This window comes from Oryza brachyantha, chromosome 1 (genome assembly GCF_000231095.2).
Source record: "Oryza brachyantha chromosome 1, ObraRS2, whole genome shotgun sequence".
Classification (NCBI taxonomy): Eukaryota; Viridiplantae; Streptophyta; class Magnoliopsida; order Poales; family Poaceae; genus Oryza; species Oryza brachyantha.
Window position 1 is genome coordinate 5,228,912 of NC_023163.2, and position 20,532 is coordinate 5,249,443.

Here is a 20,532-nt window from a genome sequence, read left to right on the forward strand (position 1 = left end):
TCAAAACGTTTACTTGATTCATTCCCAAATTTTCACATTACAGGCTTACGGTTGCTCTCAAATTTCTGCAGCAACGCTGGCGGGGTGTCGTCCATAGTTCATTGGGTTAGACGTAGCACTTGGATGACAGATGGGCTTCCCGGTCGTAGGCGATGTGTCGGCCCTGAAGTCTACTTTTGGGCTTCTATTTGCGTTTTGGGCCAGCCTGTGCGGTGTACAACTTGGAAAAAAAAGGGTCACCAGTAGTAGCAACGCCGATGCTCGGCGTGGGCGGTGTGCCGCTGCTCCGGCAGGGCGGCAGACAAAGGGTGGTGTGGCCGTGTGGGTCGACGACGGCCGGCCAGGGGGACTCTGCTCATGCACCCACTTTCCACCCCCTGCGGCAAAGGTAAACACTTACCGGTGTTCTGGAAATCGAGAAATATTTGACATCTTAGGCACCGTTCGGTTTTGGAAAAATTTTTGGAAGATAGATCACATCGATACGTACGATCACACATTTGAAGTATTAAACGTAGTCTAATTAAATAAATTTTAGATTCCGTCTGAAAACCACGAGAAAAATATTTTGAGTCTAATTAATCCATCATTAGCACATATAGCACATATTGGTTAATGTAGCACTTATGGCTAATCATGTACTAATTAGGCTCAAAAGATTTCTCTCATGATTTTTCCCATAATTGTGCAATTAGTTTAATTGTTCATGCATATTTAATGCTTTATTTAAGTGTCCAAAGATTTAATATGGTATTTTTAAGAAAAGTTTTTGAGAACTAAACAAGGTCTTAGGCTACGTCCTTTGTTATTTTGTTAGATCTATTTCATAGTATAAATATGAAGATAAAAATCTATTTTAGAAATATGAGATGATCAACTTCTATATAGATTTTTTTAAAAAAACATCATTTAGCTATGTTTTTTATCAAATTATTTCTCAGTTTATGATGTACGCGTCCCAAACTGTTAAATGATGTATTTTTTAAAAAAAAAAATTCAATGCAGAAGTTCGTCAATTCACCTTTCTAACTTAGATTTTCAACTTTGTAGTATTTAATTTAATCATTTTACTATTAAATAACTATAAAAAATTAAATAATCTTTCATCAGAAAAGAACACAGCTTTAATAGCCACATTTTCACGTACTGGTACGCAAGAAACAAATGAAACGTTATGCCTACAGTTATAGCACATCGATACAGTGGTCACTTACAACGGCCAAGAGAATCAAGAGAAAACAACAGGCTACAAACCTAAGCGAATGGGATGGGTTCCTAAACTGAAGACAATTCAATAATCACCAAGAGAACATCAGAATCTCCAACTACATACTAGGAAACATGTACAGACAACCTGATGACTAGCTGAGATTAACCCATCAGCCTTTCGCTAAGAACACATCCAGATGATTTATTCTAGCATCCAGACATGTCTCCAACCGTGGTGAATACTCTTGGTTGATCATCTTGTAGCTGTATTTACCAACTGATGGACCCTGCTGCCCTGAAGATAACCAATGTGATTGCAGCAATGTTGTCATGCCAACAACTAACACTGCACTCTGGCCTAATAAGCTACCAAAGGTTTTGAAATTGAAGCTATTCTTAGCCAAAGCAAAACTAGAGGCTACCACCTGCACCAGGAAATTCGAACCCTTTTGGCTGTCACAGCTATTGTCAGCACCAGAATGGCTCCTTAGTTTATCGGGTTTGTTCACTGATAGTGAAGGCCATAAACCATGGCAGACATTGCGGACAAAGTCCAACGCCTCACCTATAATTTTCTGATTCACCCCACGGTGCCCATTTAATCTTATTGCAAGCATAATGCGACTTTGCTCCAACCTTGCTAATGAAATATCTCGTTCTGCTTGCTGTTGTGACTGGACAGCCTGTGAAAGAATTCAAGGCACAATTATACACTCGGTACAATGAAACTAAGCACCTAAAATGTTGATTTACAGATCATAGTCTAAGAACAAATTGATACTTGTCTTAGATGATAATACCTTCACAGAGACAACAAGGCATATCCTAGAAGGTAATGAAGGAAATATTCTTCAGATAACTCAAAAAGCTTGGATGCACAACAATGAGTATTAGATTTTAATATCTAGATAAATGGTAACAATAGGTTGAAATGTGAATCCTAGAACAAAATAAAAGGTGCACGTTTCAACTAACACAAAGCAACAATAAACAATAACAACAGCATTGTAGATTAATATTATTCATATGTGATGGTTAAAAATTTGGTTGCATAAAAAAAACTCGACTGGTGGGGGAATGACTGTCCCCACAGCTTTTCATTAAGAAGAAGCCCCAACCAAACCGTCCGAGAAAGACTAAGAACCCTGCCCCCCTACACACGGACTCACCCATTGGTCCATGTTGTGAGGCCCATGCCCCATACAAGTGGGCCCGCCGTCCATAGGTTGATCCTTAAGACGTGTTTTCGAGGGGTCAATGAGTGACCTTTTTCTTAACCAAGCCTAAAATTCGTTCACGTGGCAATTGAAACCCACTATAATCGTTACGAACACATTTTATAAATTTAAGCCAGTTTTCAAAACAACTTGAGAATGGTTGTATGCTTCATCCTAAAATAAAAGGATGCAAAGATTTATAGTTCCAACCTTGTTTTATTACTTCCATCATTGAGCACCTTATAAGCTCATGGCTCTCTTTTGACTATGCTGCCCTCTATCTAGGAAGATAAAAAATATAATTTTAAAGGTGTTGTCAACTGGATTCAGCAAGCAGCTTCGTTACCTACACAATCTTGACAAATCCGAACGGTGGTAATTGCTCCTTTGGAGGACAACGAAATCTCCAACATGCTAGAGGTCAAATCAAACAATAAAGGAACTACAAACGCTGCATCCATCAAAAATTTCAGAACAAGCTTACAAGCACTCTCAAGCAAACACGTAATTGCAACAAACTGGTAGGGTACTAAGAAAATCCTAAGCCTTCAAGGTTTCAAACTTATCACCCTTATCTTCAGAATTTCAATATGATAATACTCACAGGCTCAAAAAATAATCAATATACTGACCTACTGAGAACCAAGGACTCAACATGGAACACCTAATTCTCTACCTCAGAAGTAGCAACCAAAATAATATGGTACGAAAATGCTCCATTTAATTTGAAAAGAACTAAGCAACCTTCATTTATCATGCATTCACAGGCTCTAATTGCTTGCCAGGAGTAATAGAATTGTCAGAAATTCAAAGCAACTTAACAAAAGGTGACTGGAACGAAAGAATGTTGTATGATAAATCATTCGGACCTTCAAAGTCCAAAGACATAATCTGAAATATATTTTTTATGATTAACTGCCTTAACTATGGCAGTTTGAATTTCGAAACCAGAAATGCTTATTTAATTTGAAGTGAGTAGTGCCATTCCTCCGTGATTCTATTGCCTACTTTATGTTTCAAATTAGGTGTAAACATGCTCTGAATAGTCAGAACATATGTGCCATTATCCTAAGCACACGCTTATGAGGTTCAAACAGTCGCTTGAATCTACTGGCATTTTTGGTACCTCCCCCAATTTACACAAACATCGTAGCCAGTTGCTACTGCCACATCGCATTTCAACAAATCCATGGAGGCGAGAGGCGACCAACGAGATAAGGAGGGGAGGGTTAGGGGGCTTACAAGGAAGCACTCGAACTGGTCCTCGAGGTCCTCGAGCGCGGCGCGGATGGCGTGGAGGCTCCTCGCCTCCTCGGCCACCGCGTCCAGCGCGGCCGCCTCATCACCACTTCCCACGTCGCCGCCCTTGACCCGCACAGGGCCCGCCGCGGGCTTGTCCCCGGCGCGGCGGCGGACCGTGCGCAGGAAGCTCGCGCGGGAGAGGGCGTGGATGGCGTCGCTGACCTTGTCGTGGAGGTCCCAGATGGTCTCCAGCACGGCCTCCGCCTCCTCGGGCTCCATCCTCCCGGAAAACCCTAAACCCTAGCTCCGGAAGGTTCCAGAATGTTCGGCGTCGCGAGGGTTTTCGGCGAGGAGCGAATTTGGAGCTGTTTGGAGGGAGAGGAGTTTCCCGAAATTTCTCGGGGTCGTTGGTTGAGACGACGCGGAAGAGCGAATTGGGCTTATTGGGCCGGGTGATTCTACGTGGGCCCAATTTTAGTTGGGCCAAGGGCCGGCCCAGGAAGGTTCGAGAGCTTTCGCCTTTCGATTCCAGCAACGGCCGCCGGCCGCCGCCGCCGCCGGTTTTTCTTTCCTTTCTTCTCGCCCAAGCCGCCGCCGCCGCCGCCGGTCCACCCCCGCCGCTGTTTGCTCCGCCCCTGAAATAGGAAACGGCGGCGCAGCCGCTGAGGAACCCTCGGCATACCTCGTCCCCCCCTCTCTCTCTCTAGCGGACTTGCTCCTGTGTTGCTTGGATCGGCCATGGATTCCACCACGACGACGACGGCGAAGCCGGTGTGCGCGCAGGAGGCGCTCGCGCTGCTCAACTGCGCTGCCGAGTCCAGCTACGACCGCGACAAGTGCCTCGCCCTCCTCGACGCACTCCGCGCCTGCATCGCCCAGAAGGTGCTCGCCTCTCTCCCCATTTCGCCACCCCTTAGCACCTAGTGTTGCATTTCCTGTAATTAGTATGGGCTCTAACAACAAGGGGAAGGGATTGACAAATTGACGGGTTGGCCGTGAGAAACCATGGCTTGTTTTTTGAGATCACGATTCCCTGATTGCGATTGAGTAATCCATTTGATTTGATGGATCAGGATTGCTTACTGCATTCATAGTGACATAATGTACTAGTATGTGCTAGGGGCTTTCATAGTTGTCATCCAGCTCCAGGAACTTCGAAACAAAAGCACGCAGGGAAGTGTAGAAGATCTCATGTTGGTGGCTTGGCACACCTACTACTCAGCACTCTTTTGAATTCTTGTGGAGCATTCATGTTATGGTTCCATTTTTCTTATTCAAGTTGATAATTTAATGAGACACTGCAAAAGTTCTCTAAAAAGCCAAATATACCATTCACAATTCATCTTAGCTAATCTTTTTGAAGGAGTATTTTCATCCTTTTGACTGATGACACGCTTAAGAATTGTGAGAGGCTTCAGGCTCTTGTAATCAATGCTATGCTTAATAATTTACATTGTTTTGCAATCACTCATTAAGCTTAAGGCGTGGCATTGCAATTCCGGGTAGTCTGGAGATTGGACAACTATAAGACCAATGCTGAAAAATAAACGCAGTGTTATTAATTAAATATTCTGCAAGTGCAAAATAATTTTAACTGTCATAATTTTGGCGCTGTTTTAGATGCGCAATAGTGTTTCAGCTGTAGTAGGTTACGTCTAGAAGTCAATCACCAACTGAATTACCTTACCAGAACTTTGAGGTACTGATTCAACTGTTTGTTTAGCACTTGGTAGCATCACCACTGCAAGTTACCTGAGAGCTATAAAAAATGAACTTCATTCTGCAGAGTTGTTTTCTTGGATCCAAATGGACCAAATCCTTCAGTGCTGCTTCCTTTCTACAGTTATTTGACCTTAACAACTATATTCGGAACATTTCTTCCTACTAAAACTCTTCCTACTAAAACTTACCTAATGTAACTTCAAATCTTCCAAACATATGCAATTAGTATGAACATTGTCCGTAGACACATCACATAATACATTTGTTTATGGAAAATATGGCCATTCATGCATGGGCCTGTGCTATTCATGAGGTGATCTTCAAGCGGTTTCAGTTTCAAAGTGATAATGGTCCATTAAATCAGTTTCAGTTTTCTAAGTCCATGTTCTTTGATGGCTGTGGGATTGTTCACGAAGGCTGTTCCTTCAGCCAATGCTGTGATGCCCCTAACTATATTTGCTAGTGACTGACAAAGTTCCAAGGCTAAAATATAGCTGGACTGCAGAAAACACCAATTGTTTGCAAATTTGTGGTATGATGCCTACAGTGATTCTAGGAGAGGGTTCTGTTGTTGTTTAAGAAGCCGCATCAGGGGTTTCATTGCTAGATTGTCATTTTTGCAGATGTTTTCACTAATCCAACTCGGTCAAATTTTGCCTATGATGTCTCTCGGTTGAAATTGTTTTTTTTTCCACCTATGCTTTTGAAATCTAATTATCCTAATTTAAGTGCTGATGAGATTCCCTCCTTGCATTTTGTTAAAATGTTGCAGAAAGTGAAGAAATTTTCGCTAGCTGACACAAGTCCCACAGGCACCTCTGAAACTCCAAAAAGCAAATAGAAGCAGACTTGAAAATTAGTTAAGAGCTAGAATCACATCTTTCGTCGTCCAGCAAATTGGTTACCTTGTCTTACTGGTTTTATCTGATATTGTACAATATTTTCTACTCATTCAGACTACAGCTTACCATGTCTGGAATCATGCAATCAGTTGGTACCATTTGAGCAGACACTCTTGGGGGTTATGCAGCTTGGCCTGAGTGGCTGTTAGCATTGTACTGTTTCAAACTTCCAATAAGATGCCTATCTAATGTATACCTCACATGTTGTAACGGCATTACGATCAAACGTGTATGTTCTCTATCGATTAACACCTTGTATGTTTTACACCATCGATTGACACTATGCTATCACATAAATCTCACAGAAATAATTTCAGTTGCTCAAATCATGCGTGGATTCTTCTGATCCTCTTGAAGGATATATTCTTGGCTTTAGCAAACTCCGCAAGCAAGACATTTCGCCAGTTGTGGCAAAGCATCTTATGAGGTTGAAGTGATGCTCTGATTGCTGTAAGTAGAGGTGGCAGCAGGTCGGGTAAGGGGTGGGTTTACCCGTCCATGAGTATACCTATGGGTATAGTTTCATACCCACAGTTGCGTTTACCGGATATCTGTTAGGCAGAGACAAATAGTATATTATATTGATCACAGCAGCAAGAATAATATAAACTAGCTCATATTTTCACCATACCAACAAAGGAGGACATATATTAACTAATTAAAGCAAATAACAGTGTCACATCTCACTTCCATATTATTGCCCACCATTTTTTCACCATGCAAATGTATATTATTGGAAGTTTGGAATACACAAGCCACAATAATAATATTATTATTCAGAGTAACATTTGTTTTAGAGTTTTCTATGAATCGTACTACTTTAGATGTTAACTACGTGTATTCGACATATACCACGGACAAAGATATATACCCATACCCAACCTGTATATCTATGAGTACGTAACTTGCCTATACGTACGGGTGAGATTTCTTACCTATGTCTATATCTATCGGGTACTAAACCCGACGGGTAACTGCACCCCTGGATCAAATGTCATATCTAGCTGTAAGCTTTTATTAGGCCAAATATATCAATCTCTTTATTAGGCCAAATATATCAATCTGTTACTTCCATAGAAACCAACGTAGTACCGGTTGGATTAATTTCCAGTGGGACGGAGGGAGCAGGCCAAACCGCCAAAGACACGTACGGATGTACGTCTACTGTAACCAAGCCATTCTCTAATCAATTAGATTATTAAGAAAATTGATCAAGTGAACGACAGAGAGAGGGCACGCAGTGTAACAAGGCGCTACGAGCGCGCCACGTGGCACCGTGGAGAGTACGCGAAGGCGAGGCGCGGGGAGCCGTGTCGAGCGCGAGCGGCGTCCACCTCCGCCGCCTCCTCCTCCTCCTCTCCTTCCCTCCCGAATTTCTCGGCGGCCACGCGATTTCTGCGCCCTTCCTCCTCCTGCCTCCCACCCTTCACGACGATCCGCCCCTCGCGACCTCGTCTCCTCCTCCTCCTTCCGATGGGCGCGGAGCAAGCTCCAGAGCAGTTGTCTCCGACGGCGGCGGCGCCGCCGCCGCCGCGCGTGGCGGCGGAGGAGCGACAGATGGGCTTCGCCGAGCGGGCCGTAGCGGCTGCCGGCGCCTCCGTCGTCTCCGCCGTCCTCGTCAACCCGCTTGACGTCGCGAAGGTGAGCTCCGTACCACCCAACACCGGAATCTCCCGTGTCGACTCGAGATGGCCGCGGAAATCGTGGCGCTCTATATTGATCGGACGCGCTGGGGAGAAATCGCCGTGGAGCCTTTTCTGAGTTTACGAGCCTAGAGTGCATGGGGACACATGTGTTGTTTATGCTGATTGAGTACTTATTTTTCATCTTACAGACAAGGTTACAGGCACAGGCTGCCGGAGTTGTCTATAATCCGGTAAGTGTTCCACTTGTCTTCCGCATAGAGTTGTTTCGCTGTTCAATAGATGGTCACCTGTTTTCTCTTGGTTGAATTCTATTTGGAATGAACTTATTGTTTTAGTTTTTCTGTTTAAAAAATGGATGTGGTATTTGGTTGAGTATTTGTTGGGTGAATTGATTATATCTCAAATATTCCATGTTTGTTTATTTGCTTTTATCTAAAATACATTGCTCAGATATGGTCAGATTTTAGGTGCTATCCGTGGTGCACCCCTGGAATGAATGATTTAGGTCCATCCTGCAGTTCTGAATGCCTACAATACAGAGGGACAATGGATGTGTTTTATAAGGTCACTAAACAGGTGCTGCTTATTGATGCTCTCTTCTTTACCTCTGTCTATTATGTCGATCGTCTGTTGCAATGATCATCGACTGTTGTAATGATTGATGTGCCCTTTTCAGGAAGGAATTGTTAGACTATGGAGAGGTACTGGTGCAAGCCTAGCATTGGCAGTGCCAACGGTAAATATTTTTCAGCTCATCACACTTCTATTCTTTTTGTATCAACTAGGTTATTTCTTCGCGGAGCTAGATAATTTAAATAGAGTTAGATTTAACATAAAACTCTTGAAATTTTATTTATAGGATACCATTATATTTACAAGTGTATCTGTATCTCATATACAACTCTATTAGTCTATTTCTATAGGTTTGGATTTCATATACAAATCTTAGCTTCTTTCTATAGATATAATTGTATTTTGTATACAACCATATTATTGTCCTTCTGTGGACTTCCGATTTCTCTTGGAAGAAGACAAAGAGAAACGAACTGAAAAACAAATACCAACAGTTAATGCTTCTTTGTGCCAACCAGACATGTTCATATGTGTGAATATTTGTCTTTTGTAAGAAAAAAAAGATGGAAAGTGCTTGTCTTGTTAAAACATTTGGGCATGCATGTGATAATTCAGTTATAAAGCATGAGGCATCAAACATGGAGATGTTAGCAGGGAGAAAATGTGTGGTGAAGGCATTTAAGGCAATCTTTTGAGTTTTGATGAAACATTCTGATCTGTGAAAATCTTTCTTTAGAGAGGTCTACAACATCAGATACATATTCTGCATATCTTATCTGCAAATGTATTTCAGCTGAAGCATTTGATTTTACCATGCCTAACTGATCTAGGATATTATATAAAATTTGGTTATGTGCAAACTTGTGTTCTGCACTGTCAACATTATAGGCCTGTAGACTTCTATACTTGGCACCTTGGCAGTATGGTATACCCTGGATTCGTACATTTTCTTGGTAGACATTGCCATGACAACCTCGCTTTAGCCTGGTGAGTAACAACTTCACTTTACTGTATGCTCCTTTAGGTTGGGATATATCTGCCCTCTTATGATCTATTGCGCAATTGGATTGAAGAATATTCAGATCATAGTTTTCCTAAACTGAGACCATATGCTCCTCTTATTGCTGGTTCTGTTGCCCGATCATTGGCATGCATAACTTGTTCCCCTATTGAGTTGGCAAGAACACGTATGCAGGTAAGTTTATTGAATCTTCTCTTCTCTCCGTATAACATGCTTGCAGCATAAAATAAAATTACATTTGTCAACCAATCAAAGGGTGCTGGTGTGAAATAGGCTGTGAACTGTAGTAACCAAAAGAGTTTATTGAGAAAAACACTCCAATGCGTAATTACAAGCTATTAGCATAATTCATCATCTTTGAGAAGTAAAACAAATAGCTAGCTCGTGCTTCTAACTTGACACTGTGAAAAGGTTATGATTTTGTGTTTTAAGTTATAAACAACACTTCAAATTGGTGCATAAATGAAGCCTTAAAGTGACCCTATCCATTGTTTATACCTGAGCAGCTAAGCATTTTATTATGATAACGAGACTTATTCTTCTTGGCACTTGTTTTTATGCCATTATTTTCTTATTTTTATATAATTAGGCCTTTAAAGAATCAAATGTTGGAGGGAAACCCCCTGGAATGCGGAAGACTTTGCTTGGTGTGCTTTCATTGAGACAGAGCATCAATCACCCTGAAAATTGTATGTACTTTTCTATGTACTTTGCTTGGTGTGCTTTCATTGAGACAGAGCACAACAAAGAATGAATAGATATCCATGCCTTGTTTTAGGCAATCAGGACAATTATTAAACCATGTCAGCTTGGTAAATCACATAAAGTTATACAGATGTAACATTGAAGCCTGAACTGCAGTATATATATATTTTTCGATTTATGAAATGTTGAGTTACATATATTTTACAATGTGGACAGTTCGGCCATACCACCTTCTATGGACTGGTCTTGGAGCACAACTTGCACGTGACGTCCCCTTCTCAGCTATATGCTGGACTGTTCTTGAACCAGTGAGTTACTCTACTGAAGTTTGGTGTACTATATTCTGGTTTCAATAATTCGGATTATTCCAAACTAGATCTCACTATGTTCAATCTATTAATGCTTGCTGCACAGACTAGAAGACACCTGATAGGAATGATTGGTGAGCAAAGCAATGCAGCAGTTATATTGGGGGCAAACTTCTCCGCCGGCTTCATTGCTGGAGTAATATCTGCTGGTGCTACCTGTCCTCTCGATGTCGCCAAAACGCGGAGACAAATAGAGGCAAGCTTTCTGTGCATATGTTATGTCCTTGTGCAAAGAGTCTGGAGCAGGCTACAAACAATAAATTGAAAAATACTTCTGTTTTGTTTTGTTGGTAACCATCCTTGATTTACTAGTTTGTGCATTCTTATTTCAGAAGGATCCAGCTAGGGTATTACACATGAACACAAGGCGCATACTGCATGAAGTATGGAGGTATGGTATTAATTTTACTTAGCAATCTCAATTGCTGTATTTTTGTTAACAGTAATAGTCAATTGTGCATCTGTGGTCTGCCCACAAAGTCCATACTTTTGATGATGTTGGTAGTTAGAAGGGATGAAAAATGGAAATAAATTAGCCTAAAGATTCAATAGGCTATACTGGCACAGAAGCACACTTGCTATATGAGGCCTTGTTTTCTGTATAATAGAAAGAAATAGAACTGGTACTCCTATTTTCTTTCTTGACGTATGTTGTCAAGCTGTTGTCATGCGATTTGGCACTTAAAAGAGAGGGATGAGGCATTTTAAGCTCCAGGAGTCATTTCCTTTTTCTCCCCAACTGTCAGCAAAAATGTATTCTCTAGCAAGTTCAATTTGATTGCACAATTCAATGCACATAACATTTGTTAATGATACTTGTTGCAGTAAGGAAGGCATCAACGGGATATTCAGAGGTGCAGGTCCTCGTATGGCACGGGCAGGGCCTTCAGTGGGTATCGTCGTCTCTTCGTACGAAGTTGTGAAGCACATCATGCACAGGAAACACGCAGAGCCATGACCTTACAAACTCATCAGACGTAGAATGCAACTGCAGCTGAGGCTGTTGCCTTTTTCTTTTCTTCCTAACCTACACGGACTAGATCTTTGTGAAAGCCGGCTTATCTATGTGCTTACCTACCTTATCAGGAAGGCGAGCGTGAGGCTGAATGTCTGTCTGTTCTAATAAAAAAGGCAGAATGCCGGAATGCCCTGAACTTTTTTTTTTCCCCTGAAAGGCCATGTCAATTTATTGGTGTTACATTAACGAAGAGAAAACAAGGCCAAACCATACAGTGCTCGGCCTGTGCTTTTGATGTGAGTTTTGATAGAAAGATGAAAAATGTAGGAACAAAAGAGACTTGTGGAGCGTAGCATCCCAAAAACACAGGATTTAGAATACTATCCTAACTTGATTATATGAAATGCCAAAATACAGGAATTACCCAATCATACTGTTTGGTTGCTTCACAGTTAAATCATACAGAAATTTGGAGTGTCTAGAAATTTTTCAATAGGTTTGCGCTCATATTAGATTTCCTTCAAAATTTCTATGTTTTACGTTGTTCCATAGGAATACTAAAGGATTCATTCATTTGATACAAAGGAGCTTATATAAAATTTTTCCAAAGAATTCATACCATCCAAAATTCCTCTAAAGTTTCTTCATTCAAATGAGCCCTAAAAGTGGCAGACTGAAGCCCAGCTCGCGCCGGATTCGTTTGTCGCTCATACGGAGGTAACAAGTTTGAACTCAGTTAAAGAACCCAATGGTAGAGGTGGTAACACACTGTCATGTGGGTCCAAGTTGGTAACGTAGTGTAACCAGAATATTTGTTCGAGGAAGTTTAAATCCTCGTAAACCTATGATATTAATCGGTCATAGCCCACAATTAAGTCGCAATGACTATTTTACTATCTCTTTAACTTTGTCAACTGGAGGATATGTACCTGGGTTTACGTAGGATTGGATTACCTTCGTCTTTTCGCTTATACTTATAAGTCAAAATTTAAATTTTAACCATAAATTTAGAGTTGATTTCGGATTTCTTTTTCATCCTATGTAATTTTTCAGCTTGACTTTTAGATCGCTACTGGTATGTATATAAAAATTTTATTTATAAATTATTTTTTATGTGAAAATATACCGTTTAACTTTTTCCAAAAAAAACCAAACAATCACTCCTCGCGAGAATTAACCACATCCAAGAGATTAATCGATGGTCATAGCCCACAATGAAGTCACAGTAGCTATCAGTATCAGGCTAAGAAATTTGGTCTGTTTAAGTTGAAAATTTGGTAAATTCTATGGACAGTGCACATGCTACTTGAGTCTTTTTAAAAAATATTAATTGATATTTGACTTTGAGGTTTAAACCAAAGGCATATAGGAAAATACAATGTTGTGGTGATATAATTCTTCCACAGGAAGGTACAATACCATCTTAATTTTCTTTTAATACTATGATAAAATACGGACACTTTGCCTGAGATATTCTAATTGGCTCCTCGATAGACATTGACAACGTGACGACGTGTAAAATGAGAGCATATGATAAGGCGACCAAATCAAAATATGGCTTTGAAATAGTTTTCACTTCGGAGGATCTTTTACAGCGGAGATACAAGAACACGAGTCACCTTAATAGCCAAAAACAAGATGTTCTATCTAACGTCTCTTCCTCCTGCCTCCCTTCTGCTGTCCCTTGCCTTTTTTCTTGCCCATTCTCATCTTCTGCTCTGGCGCATCCCTACCCGATGGTTTGGGTGGTGCCAAAAGATGCTTCACATCAAGTATACCATTCTTGAAGTGCCCCTGGGTCGCCCTAAGTACTCGGTCCTCAGGTCTAGTCTTTTGAGCTCCACTGCTCTTGGAATCCCGTTTCCTAAATATCCCAAGTAGTTTTTCCTGTATAGAATTATCATGTTAATCATCGCTGACATCCTAGATAACAGATTCAAACAATTTTGTTTGGTGGCAGTCACTTCCTGGTTTGGAAATATATATATACAAGATAAAAATTAACATACCTCTTCCGCTTTCTTATCTTCTCTTTTCTTTTGGTTCTTCATAGCTGGCTTTGATACGCTTAATGGCGTACGGTGCTTCTTAATGGCCTATTGTAGACAATCCAAACTCTAAGATACTGAAGTGTTACAGGTCATACAGGCGTAAAGAAATTATTACCTTTCCACCCAATTGAACTACTTTACGGTTCTCTAGTTGCTTCCGCTCCTTCCATGTAGAGGCACCTAAATAGTTAGCATCAAATGAATGTATGCACATCAATAATTTGTTTACACCAAATCTAAGCCTTAAAGGAGAGATTGAATAAAATCTTGAAAAAAACTAAGTAGAGATGACATGCTGAACAAGAAGAGCACACAACCCAAACACAGCTAACTGGTTCAAAATACAACATCACATATTCTTCTTTCCTCAAGAAAATAAGAAGGAACTTTCTGAAGACTCTCCACAAACAAATGGATTCCAAAACCACTCGAGGAACAAATTACAAATCTTCAAAAGCAAATATGAGACAATACCACATTCTTCTTTATTATAAAAAAAAAAGCCACAAAAAGTGAAGGACTAAAAAGTTGAAAACATATTAGATAGCAAGTGTTTGTATGGACTTTTTCTCTTGCATAGGCACATATTACAATCTACCGTTGTTTTCAGATTTTGTTTTAAACATCTTGAACTAGCAGCAATCTACCACAGCATCATCAGATAGCTAAACTAAATCATTTTTCTGTACATGGTAGTGCATGGAAAATGTCCACACCTCTCACACGCAAGAAGGCTTGCAACTAAATTGATTCGTTGGAATAAAACCAAACAAAGATAAATACTTGGAGACAATATATAGAAGATGTCAGCTTTCACCAAGCAGCATGAGATAATTACCGAAAAGCTCAACATCTTTCAACAGCTTCCCAATATCAATGTCAGGCTCATCATCAGACGTGTCATCAGATTTTTCCGCAACTGGTTTCCGGTACATATCCGAAAGACTCGATCCCTAGCGACGAAACAAAATTACGATGAGCTATCGATTTAACGGTTTCTCAAACAGAAACGCAGAAACTAAAGAGGAAACTGGAGCCGCACGATCCAAGAAATCTACACGGAGGAACACAAGCGCATACCATGAAGTTGTGCCACTCGCCAGCCGACGATGGCGCCCCGGGGCGACGTGGCTTCCGGGCACCGGACGCGGACGGGTCGAAGACGACCTCCGCCGCGGCGTTGGCCGGCGTGGGCTTCGGCCTCCCCTTTACCATCCTCTCTCTCTCTCTCTCTCTCTCTCTCTCTCCTCCTGCTCCCCTCAAACCCCTGACCAAACCCTAGCACCAGTGAGAAACGAGTCGCGGGATAAACACAAAACCAGAGTCCGGTACAACCGGAGCGCACCTTGACTCCGGCTTGCTCGACGCGGCGGCGGCGGCGGCGCGCGTAGCAGGTTGGGCCGCAGGCAGGCGAAGCGAGGGGCGCGGCGGCGCGGGGAGGGGGAAGACGAAGAGAGGGGGAGTCGGGGACGGGATGAGTGGCAGCGGTGACGGTGATCGCGAGCTAAATGGGCCGCGGGCCGCACGGGCGGAGCTGGATTGGGCCGCGCGATGGAGACCATGACCAGCACCAATTCGGATCGCGGGCCAGGAGCGCCTTGTTCGGACGACGGCCACAGCCCAACACTGACCCAAGTAAACTTTGCTTGGGCTGGCGCAGACCTCAGCCTGTTCGGCCCAGTCTAGGCCTCCGATTTTATATTTTTTTACAAAATGTTATTTTTCAGCCTTGAACCTTAAAAATATGTATATAAAAGTTTTATTCATAAATTATTTTTTATTTATAAATATGTCATTGGTTCTTTTTTATAAAAAAAAGTCAAACAATCATCCCCGTGCTACAGGGGCGGATTTATAGGGAGGACTAACGGGGCTCTAGCCGTCCTATGCGCTGGATTCGCTGTGGAAAGTAGAGGGGAGGGGGGAAGAAGAAGAGGGGGGCCGAAGGTGGAAGAAGGTAATTGGTCTCTCCAACCTTCGGATCCTATATCCTCCACTGCCATGCGCTGAACGCCAATCTCCGTAGCTCGGTTCATGTTTATTCTCCCCAGCTCACCGAAACCCGATAATGATAAAGAAGCATGAGCAACATGGTGGTGAACAACATGACTTAAATAGTTAAATTCTTGCGCTCACAAATTTTACGCATATGTGTTCATGTTTTTAACAGGATTTAGGGATTTATATATAGTTGATTTCCATTTATTGAACGTGAGTTAGGGAGATATATAAGAGCAAGTACTATAGTATTAGTCAGCAGCCTCCAAAAAAATATCATTTCCTCATAATCCTACATGAAGAGAAGATAATTAGGAAGAGAGAGAAAAACAGGCACTTATTCTGACACGACGCTGTCGCCCCATCCAACGTGGTGAGACCACATGGAGCGAGGGGATAACAATAAAAAAAAATGTTACGTGGGTTCCACAGCTAGTCAATAGGACAAGTAGTTTGCTTATAGCTAACTGTTGCATGAGCTGGCTCTAATTTTACTGTTGTTGACATAGAGAAAATATGAACCTAGCAGTTAATATACTACTCCCTCCGTCCCTAAATGTTTGATACTGTTAATTTTTTTATATACGTTTGATCATTCGTCTTATTCAAATTTTTTAAAAATATGTAAAGTTATATATATGCATAAAAGTATACTTAACAATAAATAAAATGATATAAAAATAATTAATAATTATGTAGATTTTTTGAATAAGACAAATGGTCAAACATGTATTAAAATGTCAACGGCGTCGAACATTTAGGGACGAAGGTAGTATTAATCTTGCTCAAAGGCTGCAGCATAGTAGAGCTTCTGGAGAACCAAATTAAAGTGTTCCATCTAGCTTAATGGCGTCCAATAAAGTACACGCCGTACATCTTTGTGTCGTCATTGATCGGTCACAGCTGACAAGTGTAGCTCGTCTGCAGTTCTTGCCGGCACCCCAGAACTAACAAAACCACCATTCTTTTGTCCGGTTTCCCAAATAATTATTCAGTGTTAAATTTATTCTTGACGACTAATCAGTACTCAGTGGAGTTCACACCAGTTGGCTATAGCTATATATGTGTGCATGCACCTAGCCTTCCCACTATTCTCACCTCTGATTCCTCGGAGGGTGGAAGGTAGCAAGATAGCTTTGCTATCTAATCTGCTTTTATTTCATCCTACAAAATTATAAACATTCCCTTTTCTTGCACTATCTCAATTGGTAGGCCCAATCCCCTAACTAATCATATGCAAACTGCCTCCTTTGTTTACTACTTTTAGAAGGAATGTCCTAGTGGAAATCTAGTTATCTCAACTGACACCACACCATGACATATATATCTTAAACCTTTAGCTAAGGTCATATAGGTCATGCAGCTATATATACTATCTCTATATCTCACAATTAGGGAAATAACTAGTACAAAATCTAGGTACTAACCCTATGACATGGTGTGATATATCTATTAATTATCTGCACAACATGCATGGAAAAAGAACATATATACCTTGCACTTGCAGCTCCTCTACCTTTCTGACATTTGGTTCTTATTAAGAAGTGGAATTTTAATCTTGCCTAATAAAGTTGGGTCTCAGTTAATTAACTGCCTACTTGAAGTTGATTTCATACTCGATCAGGGACCATGTTATTGACAAAGTTGATATAGTGCCTATTTTTGTCTAAAACGCATATACAGCAGATAAAAATTTAAATTTTAATTAAAATTTAAATTGAAATTGTTTTGGGAGTCTATATTTCATCGCAGCTTTTTCCTAAGCATTGGCTTTTAAGTCCCTGAGAATCCAAATATAAAATTTTAATTATAAGTTATTTTTTTACAACGAATACGTATTTTATGTATTATCCATAATTGGTTAGTGGATGGGGGCTCCTAGTTTGGTTTTCTTTTCACCCAATTGCACACCAAGTACGTACGGCCGTAATATTGTTTCCCCGATTGGGTACTGCACTTCAGGCTTTTTGCCAAACTCCGCACCAGCATGCAGAAAATATGGTGCAGGTGCCCATATGAAACACTCACAAAGGCTACTCTCACACATGCCATAAATTAAGCTCTCCAATGTGTGTGAAGAAAAAATTAATTGGAACTACTATAGTATGTAGTGGCCTGAATTATGTGCAGGATGCTGTGCAAATTGTCTGATGTTGGAGACCCCTCGCGGAATATACCCTCAATTTGCATACATTGCTAGATTCGTGCTTTAATTTATCAGGCGCTTTTCTTGAGAGTACAATTGGAATGTTGGATGCGCATGCTCAAAACGTACCACATTCTCTCATGTTGCTACAGTTGTTACGTGCACTAGTTTCCTTTTCTTTTCTTATGAAAACTCTTAAATTTATTTATAAATATTAAAGAGAGAGTTATAGAGGAGTAACTTAGTACATCGCTAAGAAAGATAGAATAGGTAGAACAAAACCATTCGTTCAGAAGATAAAACCAAGTGAACTAAGTGACTGTTTACATCTAGAGACTTTTTTAGTCACTTGTCATATCGGATGTTTGGACGTTAATTAGGAGTATTAAATATAACTGATAACAAAACTAATTGCATAAATAAATGCTATTTCATTAGACAAATTTTTTAAGCCTAATTAATCTACGATTAGCAAATGTTTACTGTAGCATCACATTCACTAATCATGGACTAATTAGGCTCAATAGATTTGTCTCACAAAATAGTCCAGAGTATGGGATGGGTTTAATTAATAGTCTATATTTAATACTTCTAATTAGTGTCCAAATATTCGATACGATAAACAGTCTAAGAAGGCCATTCTTGTAGATAAACCAAACAACATCAATGAACCAGATCGATCGACAGGGCTTTGATCAAGTGACTACATTCAGTGGTACTACTTGGAAGGTGATAGCCAGCAAGACAATGGAACAAGAAATACATCATTGCAAGTTAAGGAATAACACCAATTGTATTAATATAGTAGTAACCGTGGGGGAAAATGTTACGTAGCTTTGCACTCGATCAGCAACTTTTGTCATCACTTTTCTGATGTTGCTGGATGGTTGCCGAGGATCAAGGCAGCCAGGGTCCATGCATCTAATCTCTTTTGCATCTATCTTATCTAGTACGTACAAACACAAGTGCTCCCTAATTATTCCAATCCCCTGCACAGATATCTGGTTGATTATTTTTTTTTCCAAAAGCCACACTTGGAGAAATTAAAAAGGCAATGGTGAAGATAATCTAGGTTGAGGATCAGCATGATTGCAGACAGAAACACCATGATTTTTTTTTCTTTTTATCTGGAGATGATAAAATCAGGATGAAGCTTTTGTGACAAAGAGAACATTTATTTTCTTAGGAAATTTGTGGCAAAAGAATTGGTCACTAGCTAGGGCCGGGCAGGGCATAAAATCTGGGGGCGAGGTGGCCAAGGCCATTAGTGAACGGCCCACTTGATTGGGCCGCTCACTGACTCAACGCATCACTATGAATATTCTATCTCGTGTTCAATCAACATGTCAAAACATTTTCGTTAAAAATAAATCGTCATGTCAACATTGCGAGAATGGTCTACTGTACGGAAAATTATAGAGTATTATTCTCTCCGTCGCTAAATGTTTGACGCCGCTGACCTTTTATATATGTTTGACTATTCGTCTTATTCACAAAATTTACATAATTATTAATTATTTTTATATCATTTTATTTCTTGTTAAATATAATTTTATGTATATATATAGCTTTACATATTTGAAAAAAATTAAATAAGACGGATAGTCAAACGTGTATAAAAAAATAATGACCACAGACATGACGAGAGTATTAGTTTTGAGAGATGCCCTTAGGCCTCGTAGATATATGTGACTGCGGTGTACCAGTAACTACCTTGCTCATGACACAAAGTGTTGTATAGTCCCAGCCAGTCAAACTAATTAAGCCCTGGGCTATTGTAAATCCAATCAAACGCTTAGCTAATGTAAAAATCTGGAGATAATCTACTCTATGGCACTAAGTTGTCCTAATTCAACGATTGACATTATTACTTTTTATAATATGCAAGTAAGTTTATTGATTGTTCTAAAATATGCCATTGGAACGGAAATAATTTTCAAATATATCCAAAATATTATAGTTGCAAGGCAACCGATTGATTTATACCTTTAGAAGTTTTAAAAAATTATGAAATTTTGTGTGTAGCATTTTTACATAACATAGAAGTTTATGTATAAGTTTCAAGTTTTTTGTATTTTATTTTTGTTTGTCAAATATAATTTGTCCATTATATGCAATCTAGTATATACATTGTTTTGAGAAAAAAATATTGAAGAATATAAACAAACCTCTATGCCGTGCAATAAGAATATGCAATTTTTTTATATAATTTTTCACTACTTTTAAGTGTATAAATCAACCGTTAGCCTTACGACTATATAAGGGCGTTTTGGATATATGTAAAAATTATCTGGTCCAATGACATATTGTAGAACAATCGACAAACTCATTGGTATATTAGAGAAAATGATAATGTCAATGACTAATCATTAAACTATGACAAACTCAGTGGCTCTCAAAAAAATTGTACACCCTGGCTCTAGCCAGTTGAATGCTTGAATTGAATTAAAATTGCACTATGTATTTTCCTTGGTCTCTCTCGTTAGCATTTTGCTAGATTTTTCTTTTTGCTTCCTGATGATCTGTGCACACGATTAAGGAAAAAAAACTGTAACTTAACACCACAAAAGTAAAACCATATCTGTGTAATCACTATCTATGGCAGCATCACCTTTTTTTTTTACCAACGGTGCAGGCACCACCCGCTGTAGGCTGTGGCAACAAGTACACTGGTATACTTTTTATGTTTCGAAAAGTTTTTTTTTCTAAAAAATCATGTGAAAAAAATTCTTTTGAAAAATCTACATATGCCTGGAAACTGAGGCTTCGGCCAT

The 20,532-nt window shown here is 40.1% G+C and overlaps 3 protein-coding genes across 4 annotated transcripts; 1 reads left to right on the forward strand and 2 right to left on the reverse strand.

Annotated features, from left to right (window-relative positions):
• Nucleotides 1-1,116: 1,116 nt before the first annotated feature.
• On the reverse strand, nucleotides 1,117-4,034 carry LOC102717855 (plastid division protein PDV1-like). Its single transcript, XM_006645590.2, has 2 exons — nucleotides 3,669-4,034; nucleotides 1,117-1,892 (listed from the first exon to the last, which is right to left on the reverse strand). Exons 1-2 carry the CDS (start codon nucleotides 3,945-3,947, stop codon nucleotides 1,380-1,382), a joined length of 792 nt encoding a protein of 263 aa, XP_006645653.1. The 5' UTR covers nucleotides 3,948-4,034; the 3' UTR covers nucleotides 1,117-1,379.
• A 3,557-nt stretch (nucleotides 4,035-7,591) lies between these two features.
• On the forward strand, nucleotides 7,592-11,860 carry LOC102718132 (mitochondrial carrier protein MTM1-like). The gene is made up of 10 exons (XM_040520187.1): nucleotides 7,592-7,933; nucleotides 8,127-8,168; nucleotides 8,389-8,514; nucleotides 8,615-8,674; nucleotides 9,536-9,706; nucleotides 10,122-10,221; nucleotides 10,454-10,545; nucleotides 10,652-10,801; nucleotides 10,938-10,996; nucleotides 11,431-11,860. The coding sequence occupies exons 1-10, from the start codon at nucleotides 7,766-7,768 to the stop codon at nucleotides 11,561-11,563; spliced, it is 1,101 nt and encodes a 366-aa protein (XP_040376121.1). The 5' UTR covers nucleotides 7,592-7,765; the 3' UTR covers nucleotides 11,564-11,860.
• Nucleotides 11,861-12,916: 1,056 nt separating this feature from the next.
• On the reverse strand, nucleotides 12,917-15,026 carry LOC102718414. Of its 2 annotated transcripts, XM_040527416.1 has the most exons (6): nucleotides 14,960-15,026; nucleotides 14,695-14,881; nucleotides 14,453-14,567; nucleotides 13,730-13,794; nucleotides 13,573-13,659; nucleotides 12,917-13,450 (listed from the first exon to the last, which is right to left on the reverse strand). In XM_040527416.1, the coding sequence occupies exons 2-6, from the start codon at nucleotides 14,827-14,829 to the stop codon at nucleotides 13,211-13,213; spliced, it is 642 nt and encodes a 213-aa protein (XP_040383350.1). In that variant the 5' UTR covers nucleotides 14,830-14,881; nucleotides 14,960-15,026; the 3' UTR covers nucleotides 12,917-13,210. The 2 variants fall into 2 exon arrangements, with proteins under 2 accessions (XP_040383350.1, XP_015699137.2); XM_015843651.2 differs by having other exon boundaries at nucleotides 14,695-15,024.
• Between the last annotated feature and the right edge of the window lie 5,506 nt (nucleotides 15,027-20,532).

Excerpts from the sequence above, each read along its gene's own strand:
- LOC102718414 (XM_040527416.1), bottom strand. The coding sequence starts at position 14,829 with ATGGTAAAGGGGAGGCCGAAGCCCACGCCGGCCAACGCCGCGGCGGAG. Across the intron at positions 14,568-14,694 it reads GCGAGTGGCACAACTTCATG|GGATCGAGTCTTTCGGATAT; the intron begins GTATGCGCTTGT and ends TTTCGTCGCTAG. Across the intron at positions 13,451-13,572 it reads AAGATAAGAAAGCGGAAGAG|GAAAAACTACTTGGGATATT; the intron begins GTATGTTAATTT and ends AATTCTATACAG.
- LOC102718132 (XM_040520187.1), top strand. The coding sequence starts at position 7,766 with ATGGGCGCGGAGCAAGCTCCAGAGCAGTTGTCTCCGACGGCGGCGGCG. Across the intron at positions 8,169-8,388 it reads CCGGAGTTGTCTATAATCCG|ATATGGTCAGATTTTAGGTG; the intron begins GTAAGTGTTCCA and ends TACATTGCTCAG. Across the intron at positions 10,546-10,651 it reads GCTGGACTGTTCTTGAACCA|ACTAGAAGACACCTGATAGG; the intron begins GTGAGTTACTCT and ends CTTGCTGCACAG.
- LOC102717855 (XM_006645590.2), bottom strand. The coding sequence starts at position 3,947 with ATGGAGCCCGAGGAGGCGGAGGCCGTGCTGGAGACCATCTGGGACCTC. Across the intron at positions 1,893-3,668 it reads ACCAGTTCGAGTGCTTCCTT|GCTGTCCAGTCACAACAGCA; the intron begins GTAAGCCCCCTA and ends ATTCTTTCACAG.